The sequence below is a fragment of the Pelmatolapia mariae genome, linkage group LG5 (assembly GCF_036321145.2).
Source record: "Pelmatolapia mariae isolate MD_Pm_ZW linkage group LG5, Pm_UMD_F_2, whole genome shotgun sequence".
Classification (NCBI taxonomy): domain Eukaryota; kingdom Metazoa; phylum Chordata; class Actinopteri; order Cichliformes; family Cichlidae; genus Pelmatolapia; species Pelmatolapia mariae.
Genome location: NC_086231.1, coordinates 19,482,419 through 19,500,276, shown reverse-complemented (window position 1 = coordinate 19,500,276; position 17,858 = coordinate 19,482,419). Strand labels below are relative to the sequence as shown.

Genomic DNA, 17,858 nt, shown 5'->3' with positions numbered 1-17,858 from the left:
TATGCCATTAAGCATTCAAAGCCAGCGATGATGAAACTCTTTTTTTTGCTTTGTGCTCGTGCAACCACACACATGTTGTGTGTTATTTAAAGGCATTGTTTCAAAAGTGGTGGCTTTGCTCCTCTTTTTCTGCCAGAGAGATTAAAAATAGAAACATTTATGATCTCTGAATGTACTTTCCCTCCAGGAAGTGTGCAACTGTGGGTGTCAGACATTGGCTGAACATCACCACGTGGTGTTGTCTTCCCATGCCACCATTGGCTGGCACCTGTGGGGCCCTGTGAAGCAAAGCTTTTCTGACAGGACCCAGGAGCCCAGAGGAGTTGCTGGAAACTGAGAGAAGGACAACGTCGGTGGAACCAGGATAGCAGTAGGAGGCTCAACTGATGGCAACAGCTTGGCTGTGAATGCACAGGTGCTGGGACCTGACTCCAAAGCTACAGAAGAGCGAAGGAATCCATAGAGATCATCTGATGGCTGTAAAGATTAAGTGAAAAATGAAACAGGGACAGTCGAGGGGCTGATCAATCGTAGTAGTTACACTCTCAGCTCACACTTCAGTTTGTTTGGATCCTGTTGTAGTTACTAAATACTTGTTTGGTTTCACTCTCTGTGAAGTGAACAAATAATTCATCTTTGAATAAATATGTTATTCTTCTAATGATTCCCCCACTACAACACCCCTGGCTGTTATAGTATAACAATAGTATAGAGGAACATTTTTTTTGGTTACATTCATACAACATTTATGGGGAGACAGTGTCCTCTGGTGTCTAATGTTTAGAATACTCTTGGCTGTGACGAAAGGATTTTCAAAATGGAGTACTGGAAAATAATGACTGTTCATATAGCATTTGCCACATTATGCCTTGCTGATGCCTAGACACACACACACACACACACACACACACACACACACACACACACACACACACACACACACACATTTTTTGGCATGTGTCAGCATTATTTTCATCTTTTCAACTAAAATAATATTGCTCAAGATACTGTGTTAATTATAAACTTACTTTCTGACATCTGCATATTGCATACTGTACACACGAAAACATTCAGAAATAACGATGGACAGTCTTTCCATATTTCTATCCTTTTTGTAATACTGCATGATCTAATATACAAACAGGGGTTCAAAGTGAAACTCAGTTAATGAGTAATGAAGTCTGATTGGCAGTTTAATACAAAATCCTGTCGAGTGATTTCAGCTTTTATGAGCTGCTGTCCGGTGGTTCTTTCAGCTGATGCCGCAGACACCGTTAAATGACCACATGATCCCGCCTGCATGCGTCATTTTCCCGTTTCACCCCTGTGATGCGTTCACGGTTCAACCGTGACGTTAGCTAGCGCTGCAGAGATGGGGTGAGCGTAATATGAGTAACTTTAGAAATTACTGTGTTGGCAGTTGCACTGTTTCTCTTTCGAAGTTACTCAGATGCTTTGGGAGTCATCATTTCAAAATCTGAGCTGTTTTTACAGATCAGCATATGACAAACTGTTTCTGTGTAGTATGACCCGCACTTCCTGTGATAGCTTAGGGTACAGTGATTGCATTTCCAAGGAATTTTTAAGGTAAAGACTGCTTAGTAAGTGTCATTTGATCAAAACAGAAATTGAAAGCTTACAAGGGCTGTTCGTTTTGCATTTGTTTATTATATCTGTATGTGTAATGTGTTGCTGAAGTTTTCTGCTTGATACATATTCTAAAACATTTTATGAAAGCAAATTTAATGATAATGATAAATGATAATACTGGGAGAGACATAACAGAGAGACGTGTCTTTCAATTCTGAAATGACATTTATGAGAGAACTTTAGATAGAAAGATGGTGAAAGTGTATCTACCAGGAGAGATGCTTTTTAATCTTAATTCTGTGCAAAGCGAGCAAACTTTGACTGAATATCCTGTACATTTTATGTCCGTTTGACGTTTGAAATGAAAGTTAATTTAGAAAACGCTTCAAATTAATTATACTTAATTATAAGTGCTGACATATGTTTTGATATGGCTGCTAAGTAAAATGATTTTCTTCTAGAAGGAGTCATCCTTTTGAATTTAAGCTTATCGTGTTCTTTAGTAATACCTAATAATAATAGTTGTACTAAGTTCCAGTGTTAATAGCAAATGTAACATGGGCTTATATGTTGTAAAATGTAGTTGGTCCCCTGCCCCCCTACACCTGAACTTCAGGTTCCCCCACCAAAATGTCGCAGACAAAAGAGTGCACCGAGTATTGATTTGTCTCCAAGACGCTATCGGTTCATACATCAGATACAGCACGTACCCATGTAGAAATAGACCAGTGTGATATCAAAGATTTTCCTCTAGATGGCAGGCCAACCCTCCCCATAATCATAGGTCTGTCAGATGCTGTTCGCAAAGACTGCTGGACACCAATATGACCAAAGATTTTAAAATATTTTCTGTCTTAGGAAATGGTTTTAATGTGAAATGCTATTGTCGAAAACTTTAATGTTAAATTTGGATCCTTTGTACAATTCTCATTCCAATTTTCAGTTAGATTTTCCCATTTCATTTAATATATTGTAATTCACATGAAATGAAAAATTTCACCAACTGGTCACTTTATTAGGTACACTTGTGAAACGTGTTAAACTGCTCAGGATAAATATCTAATCAGCCAATCAGAACAACTCAATGCATTTAGGCACATAGACGTGGGCAAGTTGACCTGCTTAAGTTCAAACCACGCATCAGAATGGGGAAAAGCTAATGATGACTGGGAAAGTACAGTTGTGGAAAACTTCCAAGTAAGTTTTACATCCTGTGGACAGGAGAACAAGGACTTGGTGGTGGAATGAGGAAGTACAGGAAAGTGTTCAAAGAAAGAGGCATAAGACCTGTTGAACAAGTCTAAGAAAGAGGACAGTGGACTTTTTGACCAGGTTTAACACAGTTTTGGGGAGTGAGAGGATTCCTGAGGAATAGAGAACAAGTATAGTGATTTTCAAGAACGAGGGTGATGTCCACAACTGTAGCAACTACAGGAGGATAGAGCTGATTAGGCATACCATAAAGTTGTGGGAAAGAGCTGTTGAAGCTAAGTTAAGAAGAGAGGTGACAATCAGCGAGCAGCAGAGTGGCTTTAAGAGCATTACATAGGTGATGTTTGCTTTGAGTGTTGATGGAGAAGTACAGAGAAGGTCTTTGTGGATCTAGAGAAAGTATTTGATAGAAGACCAAGAGAGGCACTGTGGTACTACCACCCTATCCCTAGCCTCCTCTTTTGTCACACCAACTCTATAACCCTTCTTCACCACATCCATGAATCTTCTCTTTGGTATTCCACTTTTCCCAAAATTAGCTTTTTGAACAACACGATAAGAGGGGTTGTTATAGTAATACAAATGATTTATGATTGGTTTAATGCTTCAAGAGTTTTGATCTTGTTTTTGTTTTGTTTTTTTTATCACCACATGCAGCTTTTATAAGTATCAAAACCTCCAGCAAATCCTCCAGCAGGATCTTCCTCTTCAAGAAGAAAAAGGGCTTTTTAGTTTTCACAATGGGTCACCACACCATGTAGCTCCACGAGAGTTTTTACACTGGATTCCCTTCTCACAACTCCAAATGAATTTGTGCCTCCTCCCAGGAACAAACTGTAAGAGAAATGTATAAATCACTACACTGTGGAGCTAAAGGGATCTTCCTCTTTTACCACAGTAAAATAAAAATGATGAAGTGGATGAGCTGGTAGATCTGTAAACAGAGGTGAGGAACCTTGACCTGAAGGTAGCTGAGAGTCCTCCATTGTATCATCAGAGTCTGGCAGAGGTGGAGAGGAATAACGGTAAGGTTAAAAACTGCTTTTGGGTGGATAGAGTTTGAGAATGAAGCTGTAGGGCTGGAGGGAGGTGTCAGAATTTGCAGATGAAAATTTGGCTGGCTCCCCGCAGATCCTCCAGAGGTCTATCAGAGTCTTCCTGCAGATGCTACAGTTAATCCCCATCATTCTTTTCAGCATCGTTAATGTCTGGATGGCTAGCTGGAAAGTGAAAAGGTGTAAGCTTCTGTCTTGATGCGGCCACCTTCAAAGATTTTTCCGTATTAATGCTTTAGCAGGTGTTGAAGATGTATGGTGGCAGATTCTGTAGGAAAAAATTGTTTTGTCACCATTACTGTCTCATTTGAATTGTGACAGCTTTAGAAGAGTGAAGTGATATTTCCACCAACTTCATCCACCTTCCCCACTCAAGCATCCACCAGCATGATTAACATGGTCTTGAACACCTTGCAGTCTGATGAAACACTCCAGAGCAAAGTACTCTGAGGCAGTCTCTTCGACAGACTCACATCTTTGACTTGGATGGAAGCCATCGGCCTGGGGAAGTGTTTTTGAATATAAAATAGGAAACATTTTTAGCACTATCAATGTAATGTATACTTTATTAATCCGCGTAGGGAAATTACTTCTCTGCATTTAACCAATTCACTCAGTGAAGCAGTGGGCAGCCACCAATCCAGCGCCCGGGGAGCAGTGCGTAGGGACGGTACCTTGCTCAGGGGTACCTCAGGGTAGCCGTTCAGTGGATTCTTCTGATCACTCTACCTACTGAGCTATCCCTGCCATCTTCTTTCCAAAGAGCTCTAAGTTGCTAGGGAAGGTGCACAATCTCGGATGTTAACAGACACAGGTATGTCCTCTTTTTCTTTATCCACAAATCGCTTAACCACTCCAAATGAGGTAAGTTTTAACCCAGAGTCTCACCCACCAGGTACAAACAGAATCCCCCTTGGACATGTTTCCCCATCTTCCACTCATTGGACAAGACTCTGAGCACCACTCATCTAGAAGAGACTCAGTTGGTAGCAACTAGATATGGCAGAGAAATATCACAGCCTTCCTGAGGTAAAGTTTCTCAGTACATCATCAGTCATGTCACAAACCAAGGATGACGAAGGCATCATTTTGATTTTTAGGCGCTCCTCTTCCTTGTTAATGTATTTATTCACACTCTAAGACGAGTTTTTTGTTTTGTTTTTCTTAACCTTATCACACTCATAGACTGCATGCACTCACCCATAACTAAATAGGCAGGACATGTGGTTAAACACAGTTCTATGATTTGTAGGAGGGATAGAATTGAACTGATGATGTAACACAGACACATTTTTTTAAAATTACCCTTTGTGACCTTTCACAACCTTTTGTGACCTTAGCTGTCAAAACATAGTCTGGTAAAAGGTATATAGTTTAGGTGTATGCCGTTATATTTTAGCAGTAACGCCCAGTGCACGTCACCAGGTTCCTCCTCCTTTGTGTCTGTCAGCATGTGTGTGTATGTGTGTGTGTCACTGTGCATCCATGTGTGTACATGCCTGGTAGGTTAAATCCAGTTTCTCCTCGTTTCTATCTCTCTTTCTGCCTGCCTCTATAACTCACACACTCACACTAGCTTTGCTCTTTGGCAACACACACAAACACACACACACACGCACACACACATATTAAAACCACACAAATTCAACAGAGGATTGTAGTTGGTCCATTTTTCTGGTGCTTTAAAACTCAATATATCGCCTTCATGGAGGATTACCACAAACCTGACCAGCAGACAGTGCAAGCACTGAGGAACATCGCCAACCGCCTCCGAATCAACTCGATCAAGGCAACAACTGGAGCGGGCAGCGGGTAAGTTGCATTCACTGATTCTTGCACACAAGCTTTGCTGTAAGATTGTAAATGCACTGCACATATAAACATAAGAAATGTGTGCATAAAATAATGCAAAACCTAGTTTTCCTTTGCATCGTGCACTGATCAACAGAAATAGTCACACCCAATGAACTATGCATGAACAGATCAGGATGTAAGGAACAATGTGTCCTGCTTTTGTTCTTCTCCTTTGACAAATTTAGATTTGGCTGAAATCATTTTAGCATTTTATTTCAGAAAATGTAAATATCTACATTGTGTTATTTCCGTGTAATTATACTTTATTCATAGCATATTAGATATACACAATTGTTTAAAAAAATGTTCAAAATCTTTTAAATTGATGTGCAAGCAGAAATGAGTGTTAAACATGAACAGATCAGGGTGACATCAACAGAATTTAGGTTATTTGATTTTTTTTTACATTTACTTTGGTTACAAGATAATAATTGTCTATAATCGTCTATTTTACTAGATATACCCCTATGAACAATTCGACAGAGCAGACTACCCTGTATAGTATAATGGTGGGTGAACTGTACGTAGCAATAGACTCGAGTACTGTGTGGCTGCTGCAATCAATGGAAATGGAAATTTCAATGAAAAGCTGCCTGTAATCTTTAATATAATTTCTCCTTAGAGCTCTTATTGATTATGAATGTCTAATTTTGAATAGCAAGCAAATTATTTTGTCGGAGCCTAACTCCACATTGCACAATTCTGCAGTGTTAAGCCTACAGTGATATGAAAAGAAAAACACTGAGCACCAAGAAATATTGCTTGACTTAAAATTTTCCAAGACTTATTAGAATTAATGACTTATTGATCTTGAATGCTTGGAAACATGGAAAGGATAGCAACGAGCTGAACACGCCAAAATACTTGCCTTCAGACTCCATGGAGCTGGAATTTGTGATTTCTTTGTGACAGAAGTTGGCGGTTTAATAAAATGCATTAATGCCAATTATTTATAGATGCAACATATTTTAATGCTACAATTAATTATGGGCAGCATATACTAACAGTTTATGGGTCTCTGTGTGATTGTCTTTGCAAAAGCAATTTGAAGTTGTGTTTTTGACTTTTTTGTCAGCATATGTTGCACTCTTTTGAATAGAATCTTCATTTGGCATCTCAAGCTGAAATGTTAGCTAATTAAGTCTGCTTTGTGATAGCTTTACCTACAGTGATACTGCAGCCTTTTGGGACAGTACCATAAATGTATAGCTATAGTGGATTTTATGCAAATACAGTAGGCTACTAATAATAAACATATTAAAGTTTAACCTGTATTTTTCTGTTTTTTTGAGTTTGCTGTTTATTTGGATCCATTTTAACAGCACCCTCTCATACACTGTACAGATATCCCACGTCATGCTGCAGTGTGGCAGAAATCATGTCTGTGCTTTTCTTCCACACTATGAAGTACCGCCCTGAAGACCCAAGAAACTTCAACAACGACCGCTTTATCCTGTCTAAGGTGAGAGTCAGTAAGCTCCGCTGGTCTGGATATGAGAGCGTCTGTTCCTTTTGTAATTGTAATGCCTTGCTTCTTTTCACATCTATCTCAGGGTCATGCTGCTCCTGCGTTGTACTCCATATGGGTTGAAACAGGTTTTCTCAAGGAGAGCGAATTGCTCAGTTTATGCCAGGTTGACTCTACCCTGGAGGGGCACCCAACCCCTGTAAGCTGCCACATACTGTACCTATAACACACCTCCGGACTCAAAGAGCACAAACTCAGAGTTTATTGATTTATTTGATTTGTGTGCATTTCAGAAACAACAATTTGTGGATGTCGCCACTGGATCGCTGGGGCAGGGTCTTGGTGTGGCCTGTGGAATGGCTTACACTGGGAAATATTTTGACAAATCCAGGTAATTCCTTGTCCACACACAATACACAAAAAAGCTATGGGGAAAAAAAGTTGTTTTTGCAGCTTTACATGAAAATATCAACTCAGTTGTTTAAATTATGGACACAGTGTTGCATTGTATTTTTTTTTTAGTGCTTTGAATTAGGATTTTCCACATTCTGTGGGTGTGTACTGCAGCTACATGATCTGCTCTAACAATTCTTCTGCTCTAATAATCACAGGCGCAGCAGTCACGCCTGAGATATTTTTACCACCCAAGCAGATTTCATTTTGGAATAAAATCCAGATATTATGCCTTAGACTGTTTATTTGTTTTAAGTTGCCACAAAAGTGGAATGCTGTCATATTTTAATATTCCTTTGTATAAGCAGCTACTTTGATGACATTTGATTCATCTGCTAATATTTCAGACCATGTGTGATTAATAGGTGAATAACAGTACAAGAAATGGTCTTAGTTAAACACTATTTGGCTCTTATGGCAAAGTAAGTTACAAAGGTAGGTGTGAAATTAAGCAGTCACATCTCAGCCCTCACGAAGCTTTAACATGTCACAGCTGATTACCCATCCAAGTGTCAGATAATGGTGATAAAACAAGCCTGGCTGGAAAGGCGTTTTCCTCAGATATGACTGTTTTTTTCTCACATCCACAACGCATCACCCTCATCTACACAAACATAAAGCACAAATACAGTATGCACAGCATAATCATGTAATCTTGGCTTGTTCTCCAGTTACCGTGTCTTCTGTCTGCTCGGGGATGGTGAGATGTCAGAGGGTGCTGTCTGGGAGGCCATGTCATTTGCCTCCTACTACCAGCTTGACAACCTGGTGGCCATTATGGACATCAACCGTCTTGGCCAGAGTGACCCTGCACCCTTGCAGCATCATGTAGAAAAATATCAGAAGCGTTGTGAAGCCTTTGGGTAAAATTGCATATGAGAAATCCATACTGATTTAGAGGCTGGTTAGCATCAGCTTATGGTATGGCTCTGATGGAAGACTGTATTTTCCTGTATTTTCTGTATTTCACATATTTACGTATTTCTTATTTCCTATATTTCACATAAATATGTGTGAAACATACCAAAAGCCTTTTAATGTGTGTGTGTAAATAGCTGGCATGCTATCATTGTCGATGGACACAGCGTAGAGGAGCTTTGCAAAGCTCTGAGCCAGCCATGCCACCAACCCACTGCCATCATAGCCAAAACCATTAAGGGCAAAGGCATTCCAGGTAAATATTGTCTTTCATCTGCGCACCCTTTGCCCTCATTTTAAAATAAATGATATTCAAAAGTACACTGCAGTTTTGCAGTCTGAATGGCACCTGCTGAGTAATGTGCATATGAATTAAATGAACATAAGAGCATTTTTTATGTTTTTTCAGCTGCAGAGGATAAGCTGGGTTGGCACGCCAAAACTCTGCCCAAAGACATGGCTGAGATGGTCATGAAGGATCTGCAGAGCCGTATCATGAGTAGCAGCAAGCACCTGTACCCACCTGCTCCTATTGAGGACTCCCCACCTGTCAGCCTAAGAAACATCAGGATGCCAAGCGCACCCAGCTACAAGGCTGGAGAAAAGGTCTGTGAAGTGTACATGAATGCAGTACTTTATTCTCCAGGTAGCAATGAATGAATCCCGAACAACTGTGTCTACAAAAAAGTTGGAATGTTGTATGAAATGTAAATAAGTTTGGATCAGACATTTGCAAATCATACAAACTCTGTGTTTAACTGAAAATATTACAAAGAAATGCACAGAAACTGTGAAGTTTGAGCCAAGTATGGGGTGGCTGTAGCTCGGGAAGTAGAGCAGGCCATCTACTCATCGGAAGATTGGTGGTTTGATCCCTGCCTGCTCCAGTCTGCATGCCAAATATCCTTGGGCAAGATACTAACCGATGCATCCATCAGAGTAGGAATGTTAGAAAGAAAGCACTTAAGCATAGAAAAAGGTGCTTGTATGATAAATAAATATTTGTAAGATGTGTATGATCAAGACAAGAATTCAAAAGCAATCATACTTGAACTTGTGCATCTATGAAGTAACAATTAAAACCAATTGGTATATAAATATATCATGTTTGATTGTAGTAAATGTTTTGAATTTGCATTTACTCGAAGCAAACACAATAGATTTTTCACAAAAGCAAAAGCCTGATTCATTAAAAATGAAAACATAGACAACGCTAACCAAACCAACTTTTGTTCATATAAGAACAGTAAAATGTGGTTTATGTTGATCATTGAGAGTCCTGGTTTTAAACCGTATTGCCTAAAGTCCAAATTATTCACACCCCCTTAAAAAGCTTGTGGTTTCAACTGCCGCCCAATACACAAAGCACTGGTTTTCTGCAACCACTTCTGCAGGTGGTTGGCCCACAGGAGGGTGGACCCATGTGGCTGATCCAGGCCCCATGGGCTAAGGCCTGGGAACCAGGTGCTCAGCAAGCCTGGCTTTTGGGGAACGGGGCTCATCTGTGTCTAGATTTTTCTACACAGAGGTGCTCTTGATCTGGTCCATCACCCAGAACTAAACTGCCTCGGAAGACCCAACCAGAGCAAAATGCCTCGAAAACATAGCTCCTGGGATCACTTAGGCATGCAAACCACTCCACAGAAGTAAAGAGCCAATTTGTGGAAGGATATATATTAAAATTAAAAAAAAAAAAAATGAATAAAACAGATTGTCACAAATTAACTTTCACAATTTGCACAGTTAATACATTAACATGAATTCAGTTATTAAAAATTGTTGATCGTAATATTTTTAATTTAATTCAGTACAGGGACAACAAAAGGGGAGGTTAGGCCTGATCACCACAGGCGTTTAAAGGATTTGTAAATCATTGTGTTCTGTTTTTCCTTTTGCAGCATCCAACCTTTTCAGGTTGTAAAAAGATTGATGATTGATGAATTTGGCCTCTGTTTCTCTGCAGATTGCCACGCGGAAGGCATACGGAATGGCACTGGCCAAGCTGGGACGCTACAATGAACGTGTTGTGGCCCTTGATGGAGATACCAATAACCTCACCTACTCAGAGATCTTTAAGAATGAGCATCCCAACCGTTTTGTTGAGTGCTACATTGCTCAGCAAAACATGGTATGATCTTTGGTGAAATTTATGCCTTTTTCTTGATAAAAAAAATATTTCTTCAAAAACAGATGTGAATCCTATCATTCTGTCATTTTTAGTTTAACGCTATCATTTCATTTTAAATTTAACAGAGTTGCTTTTTAATACCGATTCTTCTCAGTAAACTGCTCTTCGTTTGCTGTCTGCACAACCTAGCTTGCCACAGCTGCGAAACTGAGCTTATGTTATTAAATTATAGATGGCTTGTCTGTACCTGCCCTGTAATGTAAGGGTAGTCACATAAAAAACTCAAGTTCCTCCTTTTACATCAATGTGGCAGCTGCTGACACCAGTGGTTAGAAAACCCCTTTCTTTTGCTGCGGTCATCATTTTATCAGATCCTAATTTGAAGAGAGACAATCGAATGCTAATTTCTTGTCTTTTCATGTCCCCAGCAGCAGCCTGCTTCAATGTAGGTCAGGCATTTCCATGATGATAAGCAGTCATGACAAGTGTATTCAGAAGTAAAATATTAATCACTACAGAGGGTGGGACCATCTGGCTGAATGCATGAGAAAAGTCAAAAGTTCAAGGTTGCAATAAACTGTCGCTTATCGAGATGAAATTAAAAAATTATGCAAGACTCACCTACACTGAAAAAAAGGAAATTGGTTGGTTGTTGCATTTACAAAAGTCTAACTTGTAATTTGAACAAAATAATTTCATGTTTCTATGGTGAATGTAATTAAAACATGTAGGATCTGTTTGAAATTCAACAACTTAATTTGTTCTTGTTGAGATGACATGTCAAGGACAAACAGAAAATTCTGTTTCAAGCCTTGTAATCATAGTTTTCCTACTTTTGTTAATCCTGGAAGGACAGCTTTGTGGTGTGGTGGTTAGCACTGTTACCTCACAGCAAGAAGGACCTGGGTTCAAATCTACAATCCGGCTAGTTTGCAGTGGGTTTTCTTTTGGAACTCTGGTTTCCTCCACAGTTAAAGTCATGCAGGTATTGTAGTTAGGTTAGTTAGTGATTCTAAATTACCCGTGAATGTGAGCGCAAATGATTGTTCATCTCTATGTGAAAGACTGGCGACCTGTCCAGGGTGTACCCTGACTCTGGATTATTCCCCTAGCCCTCCTGCAACCCGAATAAAGATAGAGTGGAAGTTGTTGTAAATCCATTAACTTCTTATGTTTACCAGACTCTAGACTTTGTTGAACATTATGTAATATGAAGACAACATGTAATATTTAAGTGACCAAGTATTATTGGGGTAAAAGTTATTGAATAGATTTGGAATAAAGTGACAAAAATTGTGAAAGATTAAAATACTGAATTGTGTTAAGTTGTGTTGATTTAACTCAGTTGTTTAATTTTCTGCCAAAGCAAAACAGTTGTGTGCAACCAATGTCCACAATTGAATTAAGTAAATCCAACATGTTCCGTTTTTCAGTGTACAAAAACTTAATTAGTTATAAACAAAAACAAATGGAGTTTTGTTGAATTCATTTATGTAACGTCAGATGTTACTTTTGACAAAGAAGAGAAGATGTGGGACTGTGGAGAGGTTTGGAGACAGGGCAAAGGAAATTATTTGTAAGAGGAGGTATGCCACTGATCCTATCCATATGGTAAAATAAGCTTCAGAGATTTTTGCAAAACTTTCTGCTTACTGTGGTCTTTAGTTCAAAGAGGCCTTCAAATATGGTTTGCACTACAGATATTTTACCCTCTGGGTGATCTTTTTGTGGTGACGTTCTTGCAACCTGTGTCTCTTTAGTTTGGCACATGAAGGTTTCCTCGCTCGCAAAGGTACTAAGAAATAATGATTTCATTTCCCAGGTCAGCGTTGCGATGGGATGTGCTGCCCGAGAGAGGAATGTGGTATTTGCCAGCACTCTTGCTTCCTTTTTCACTCGCGCCTATGACCAGCTTCGTATGGCAGCGATCTCAGAAAGCAACATCAATCTGTGCGGCTCTCACTGCGGTCTGTCCACCGGTCAGTAGACTGCTGCCAATGAGCAATTCACATAAAAACCCTTCTCATACATGTCACCAAACTCACACCTTCACAAATTCACCCTCATTCCCTCTTACACTGAATCCAACCACTTCAGAGCACCCAGTTCCTCAGAATATATCCACAGCCTCCTTAATAAATGCATAAGTGTATACAAAGAAGTCTGTGTCAGTTTGTGAGTTGTTTCAATCCTTTCTATTTTTCCCCTCTAATGCTGTGTTTTCCTTGCCATTTACCCTCCTTGACCTTACAGCTATTACTCAAACTTCCCCCTTTTCTCCTTTCGTGTCTGCCCTGGAAGCTGTCAACAGGGAACCAAGTGTCCCTCTGTTAGTGCAGGTACACTGCATGCAGCCGAACTTTATGCTTGTGCACCTGCATGCTTCAGCTCACCTAACAAGTGGATAACTTTTGAAGATTTCCTCAGTGTTGAATGCATAAAATCAACTATAAATGTGTATGTTGCAGGAGAGGAGGGCCCTGCCCTGATGGGTCTGGAGGATGTAGCTATGTTCAGGGCCCTTCCCACAGCAACCATTTTCTATCCCTGTGATGGTGTGTCTACAGAGAAGGCTGTGGAACTGGCTGCAACCACAAAGGTACTTAAACAAAAATGGCAGCGTTACAGCTCCCCTACATGATCATCTATTGCGGTAATGATCCTTTCATTTTCCTTTTCATTTAGGGTGTTTGCTACATCCGAACCAGCCGCCAAGACTGTGCTATCATCTACAACAGCAATGAGGACTTCCATGTTGGACAGGCAAAGGTGAGACGCTATTTGTGCTTCTCTTAAGACAGTGAGAGATAAACACATGAGGCAGAAATGGCAGATTATTGTTCCAAAATAATCACTCGAAACACTATAGCTTATAGAGGGTACATTTCCTTCTCTTTGACAGGTGGTGTACCAAAGCAAGGACGACCAGGTCACTGTGGTGGCAGCTGGAGTGACTTTGCACGAGGCCCTTGCTGCAGCTGAACATCTAAAGAAAGGTCCGCAAGATATGTGCTGACACATCCAGAACAATTACAAGAAAAAACATTGTAATCCGCTGCTAGCTGGTCAGATTTGACCATTTATATCTCTATTTTTTTATTTAGAATGTATCTGTTAGACCATTGCTGTTCCTTAGAATAGGTTTTGAATGGTTCTGTGTTCAGTTTGTCATGTAAATGTTAGCCTGATCTTAGTTTTTGTGTTTCTTGCACAAACTATGCTTTCTTTATCAGGTTGGCAGAACTGCTATATTCTCCTATATTCAATCGCTGAGGTTCGGTTGACTGTATGATGTATCTTTATGTATTGTATTTTTCTACTAAAATTCATCTTCCAGAGAGGATCTCTGTCCGAGTGATTGACCCCTTCACAATCAAACCTTTGGATGTCAAAACGATCATCGACCACACACGTGCTACCAGGGGAAGGATCCTCACTGTCGAGGACCACTACTACGAAGGTAGGTTTATATAAAAGTTGCTCGGATTTTGCATATTGCATGCCTATTGCCAACCAAGCAGCAACAAGCTCAGTAGCATAATGCGGCTGCGCCTCGTCATTGGTGCATATCCTTGGAAGTGTTGTGGTGGCATGTTTCCATTGGTTCACTGATGTAGACGGGTTGTGCTGGCAATTGCTTATTGGCTGAGGGCTGAGACCGCCTGTCGTGTGCCTTCATTGCAGGCAAGGTATTGGTACTGTGGTGCATTTTGTAAGTGCGACAGCCATGGAGGCAGAGTGCTGTCAGATTTCCTTAGCTAAGCGGGTGCCCATGGGGCTGACTGTGACCTAGATAGCACAGACAGCTATGGCCTGTGCCTACTAAGAGAAAGGGGATGGGTGATGGCATGGACAAGGCTGGACAAAGGAAATTTAACAACTGTAATTTGTCTGATGTTGTGCATCTCATTCATTGTACATCTGGAACAGTTGTGGTGCAGCGTTCAAGGGGATCATTTTTACACTTAGCTGTAATGATTTTTTGTTATCCCTTTATGTAATGTGTGCACAGAGGCTCAGTGTTTTTGGATACTGTAATGGGAACCAAATATGCTTGAACTTCCCGCTCCATCTTTTTATTCTTAGACACAATTGGGCAGTACTTCAAAATTACAAATATAGTACTTGCTACATTATTACATCTACAGGAAATAATGTAAAACAATATCATTCAAGGGCATAATTTTTCTATATAGCTACCTTTATTTCATTTCATTTATTTACTTCTGAATTCAGGACTTTACACACACAGCCTGAGATGACCATGTTAGAAATGTCCCATCCTTATGACATCACATTGACCAGACAGTTAAAAATGCCTTTAAGTGGATTTGTCTTTCACATTTGTCTTTTATATATTCCTTTGTTGTTTTTTCACAGGTGGTCTTGGCGAAGCAGTGTCTTCAGCAATGGTCAATGAGTCTGGCTTCAGTCTGCACCGTCTCGCTGTGTCCCACATTCCTCGCAGTGGAAAACCCCACGAGCTGCTGAAGATCTACGGTATCGACCGTGATGCCATTTCCCAGGCCATTCGCAAGATGGTCAGCAGCTCTACCAATGCCAAGTAACTTTCTCCCTGCAACCACCTACCTATCCAGTTACACCCCTGAAGATAAGGCTAAGTAGTCAAGTATGTTTTCGATTCACATGGCACCCAACTCTTTGATTTTGTTCACAGTGAATACCCCTAAGTGTGTAGGCTACTAAAGTAATGTGATTTTGTGCTGTACACATTAAAGTAGAGTTCCATGTTTGCCTTCCTTTTTGTGTATTTATCACCAAAACTGAGACACACAAATCCATGCAACATGCATATCCTCACTGATAATACCAGCGTTGTTATAGACCCATTTCAATGATAGAAATGTGGACATAACTGACATTTTCATTGGTGGATGCTCACTATTAAAAAAAAAAAAGTGCGGTATTACATGTCTGCTGTGTGATGCTCTAATGTGTTCTTAATGCTCTTGGATTCATTCAACTGACAGTGGTTTTATATTGTTTTGCTATAGCTTGTAATACTGAATGGGGCATAGTTTTCAAGTCGGTGTTTATTATAGAGTGTGTGTGTCAGACAGAAACTAAGTGAGTTGTTGTTGTGAAAGACGGTAGGAAACAAAGTGAAAGAAATGTGTACACGTCATAAAGAGCAGTCATGCAGAGCCAGAATTTAAACATTCAGATGATTTCACTTTCATTTTTGTAGTTTTAAAATGTATTTCTATTCAGCATTGTCTTTCGTTATTGAAATTTCAGTTACCGTAAACCAACACACCTCAGTGTTCATTTGTGCTCTAGCACTGCTTTTGGACCTCAACAGCAGTGTAATCTTTACACAACATGGAGCAAAGACGAGCCACCCAGTGCTGATAGAGGATATAGTGGGCTGTGATGTTGAATAGCTAGTTACGTCCAGCGTGTCAGCCTAAGAACACTTTCTTTGTTACTTGAAATTTTGTATGTACCATACTTTCATGTAATAAAGCCCTCTGCATTTGACTTTGACCATTTACAATAGTTTCTGTTCGCCTTTGTGTTGACGTGTGTTATTTAAGCACTGCTCATAAACAGCACTCTGCAACTATAATGGGAAAGTATCTATGAAATTTATGAACAGCCATCAGTGTTAGCATGCATTGGTATGAGACAGGCCCATCTTATGAAAGTCAGATGAACTTCAGTGTATTGGTATAACATACATTCACAAGATTGCAGAGACATTTATAGTGGAAAAAAAGAGGAAACTACAGTGTTTGTTTCTACAGTGACATAAAACGTCACCATCTCATCATCTTAAATACCACTTAAATAGCTTCCTGTAAATCCCCCCACTGTAATTTTTAAATCACTACCACCAGGCTCTCGTTCTCTCTCTCAGCTCCCTGTTCAAAACAAACAAATGCATTTTTTTGGGTCATACAAATCCCAACTTTCAAAAACATTTAAAAACATTGAATGAATTCTGCAGAAGTGCTCCTAAAACTTGTACTAGCATGCCCCCTTCAGGAGCGAATAAAAAAAAAAAAAAAGACATCTACCACCACACAATTCATATCAGTCATAATCGATTAAAAAAATGAGTTTAAAGTTTAGTTAAATGAAGATCAGTGCCATAATATAAGAAAACCCGTGTTTGTTTGTAGATCAAGCATTCTGACTGAACATATTTCCTCTCCATATTTCCCACTGGCCTTCTACACTCTTCACCCTAAACTTTGATGAGCACTGCTCTTTACACAGACTGTGTTCTACAGGAGGAATGTGCAAAAATAGTTTTTAAAGAGGACAAACCTCAGAGAGCTGTATTTCCGTTTTGCTCCTCTAAGAGCAAATGTTATGATTCCACATCCATACGATAGTGTGTAAACTGAAAAACACAATATTTAACCACAGTTAAAACAGTATATCCCCTGAGTATCTGAATATTCCATGTATTCTATGAAGTCTTATATGTAAAGTATTGTGGTCTTACCATGATATGAGTGGAGGTGCAAGATAGCAACAAATAGTGCAACAGCAAATCCCCAGTAGGTATCTAAGGAGAGTTTGATGGTAATGTTTAGCTTTTATACAAAACCAATCTAAATATGGACTCTGATGTAAAATTAGGATTCTGTCTTTGATATAGCAGCAGGAAGCACCTTTGTTGTCGTAGGGAGCACCTTTACATCTTTTAGTATGGGCAGGCAGGTCTGAGCAGGGTAGAAAAGTCAACACACACATTGTGACAAGCAAAACCTGCAGTGCATTATGTAAAATTACATTTTTCTTTTTGGAAAAACATTTTGCTTTAAATTTTCGTGTGAGTTTTATAAAAACTTCTACTTACCAGTAAAAATGCCCAGAATCTCAAACGCTATGGTGCAAAATATACCAAGACATACTGGAACGCCGAGTGCTGAAAGTGAAAGCAAAAATAATAAATGGGTCGTTAATCAGTCTTGGCTCAGCCAGGGGTTAATTACTTTGAACAGTGGCTTAAAAAGTGTAACTTACTTCGAAATGGCCTATAGAAAGCCATTCCACATCCCAGTCCAAAGCAGATTGAATAGAAATGGTAATATTTATCTGAAATGTTCAGAATAATAGGTTTCAAATGAATATTCTACACAAAGGAACATTTCTGCCAAATCTGTTGATAATAAATAAACATAATAAATATACATACAGTGTTGAT

The 17,858-nt window shown here is 39.6% G+C and overlaps 1 protein-coding gene and 1 long non-coding RNA gene across 3 annotated transcripts; both read left to right on the top strand.

Moving 5' to 3' along the window:
* Window positions 1-1,349: 1,349 nt before the first annotated feature.
* Window positions 1,350-4,880, top strand: LOC134627100 (uncharacterized). 2 transcript variants are annotated; one of them, XR_010093869.1, is made up of 4 exons: window positions 1,350-1,587; window positions 3,460-3,827; window positions 4,179-4,671; window positions 4,753-4,880. It is a non-coding gene; the product is annotated as an uncharacterized LOC134627100 (long non-coding RNA). The 2 variants fall into 2 exon arrangements; XR_010093868.1 differs by having other exon boundaries at window positions 3,460-4,671.
* Window positions 4,881-5,362: 482 nt separating this feature from the next.
* On the top strand, window positions 5,363-16,180 carry LOC134627707 (transketolase-like). The gene is made up of 14 exons (XM_063474045.1): window positions 5,363-5,669; window positions 7,056-7,173; window positions 7,265-7,378; window positions 7,473-7,570; window positions 8,304-8,495; window positions 8,688-8,806; window positions 8,960-9,156; window positions 10,514-10,678; window positions 12,501-12,657; window positions 13,147-13,277; window positions 13,364-13,447; window positions 13,581-13,674; window positions 14,016-14,138; window positions 15,059-16,180. The coding sequence occupies exons 1-14, from the start codon at window positions 5,563-5,565 to the stop codon at window positions 15,244-15,246; spliced, it is 1,887 nt and encodes a 628-aa protein (XP_063330115.1). The 5' UTR covers window positions 5,363-5,562; the 3' UTR covers window positions 15,247-16,180.
* The last annotated feature ends 1,678 nt before the right edge of the window (window positions 16,181-17,858 follow it).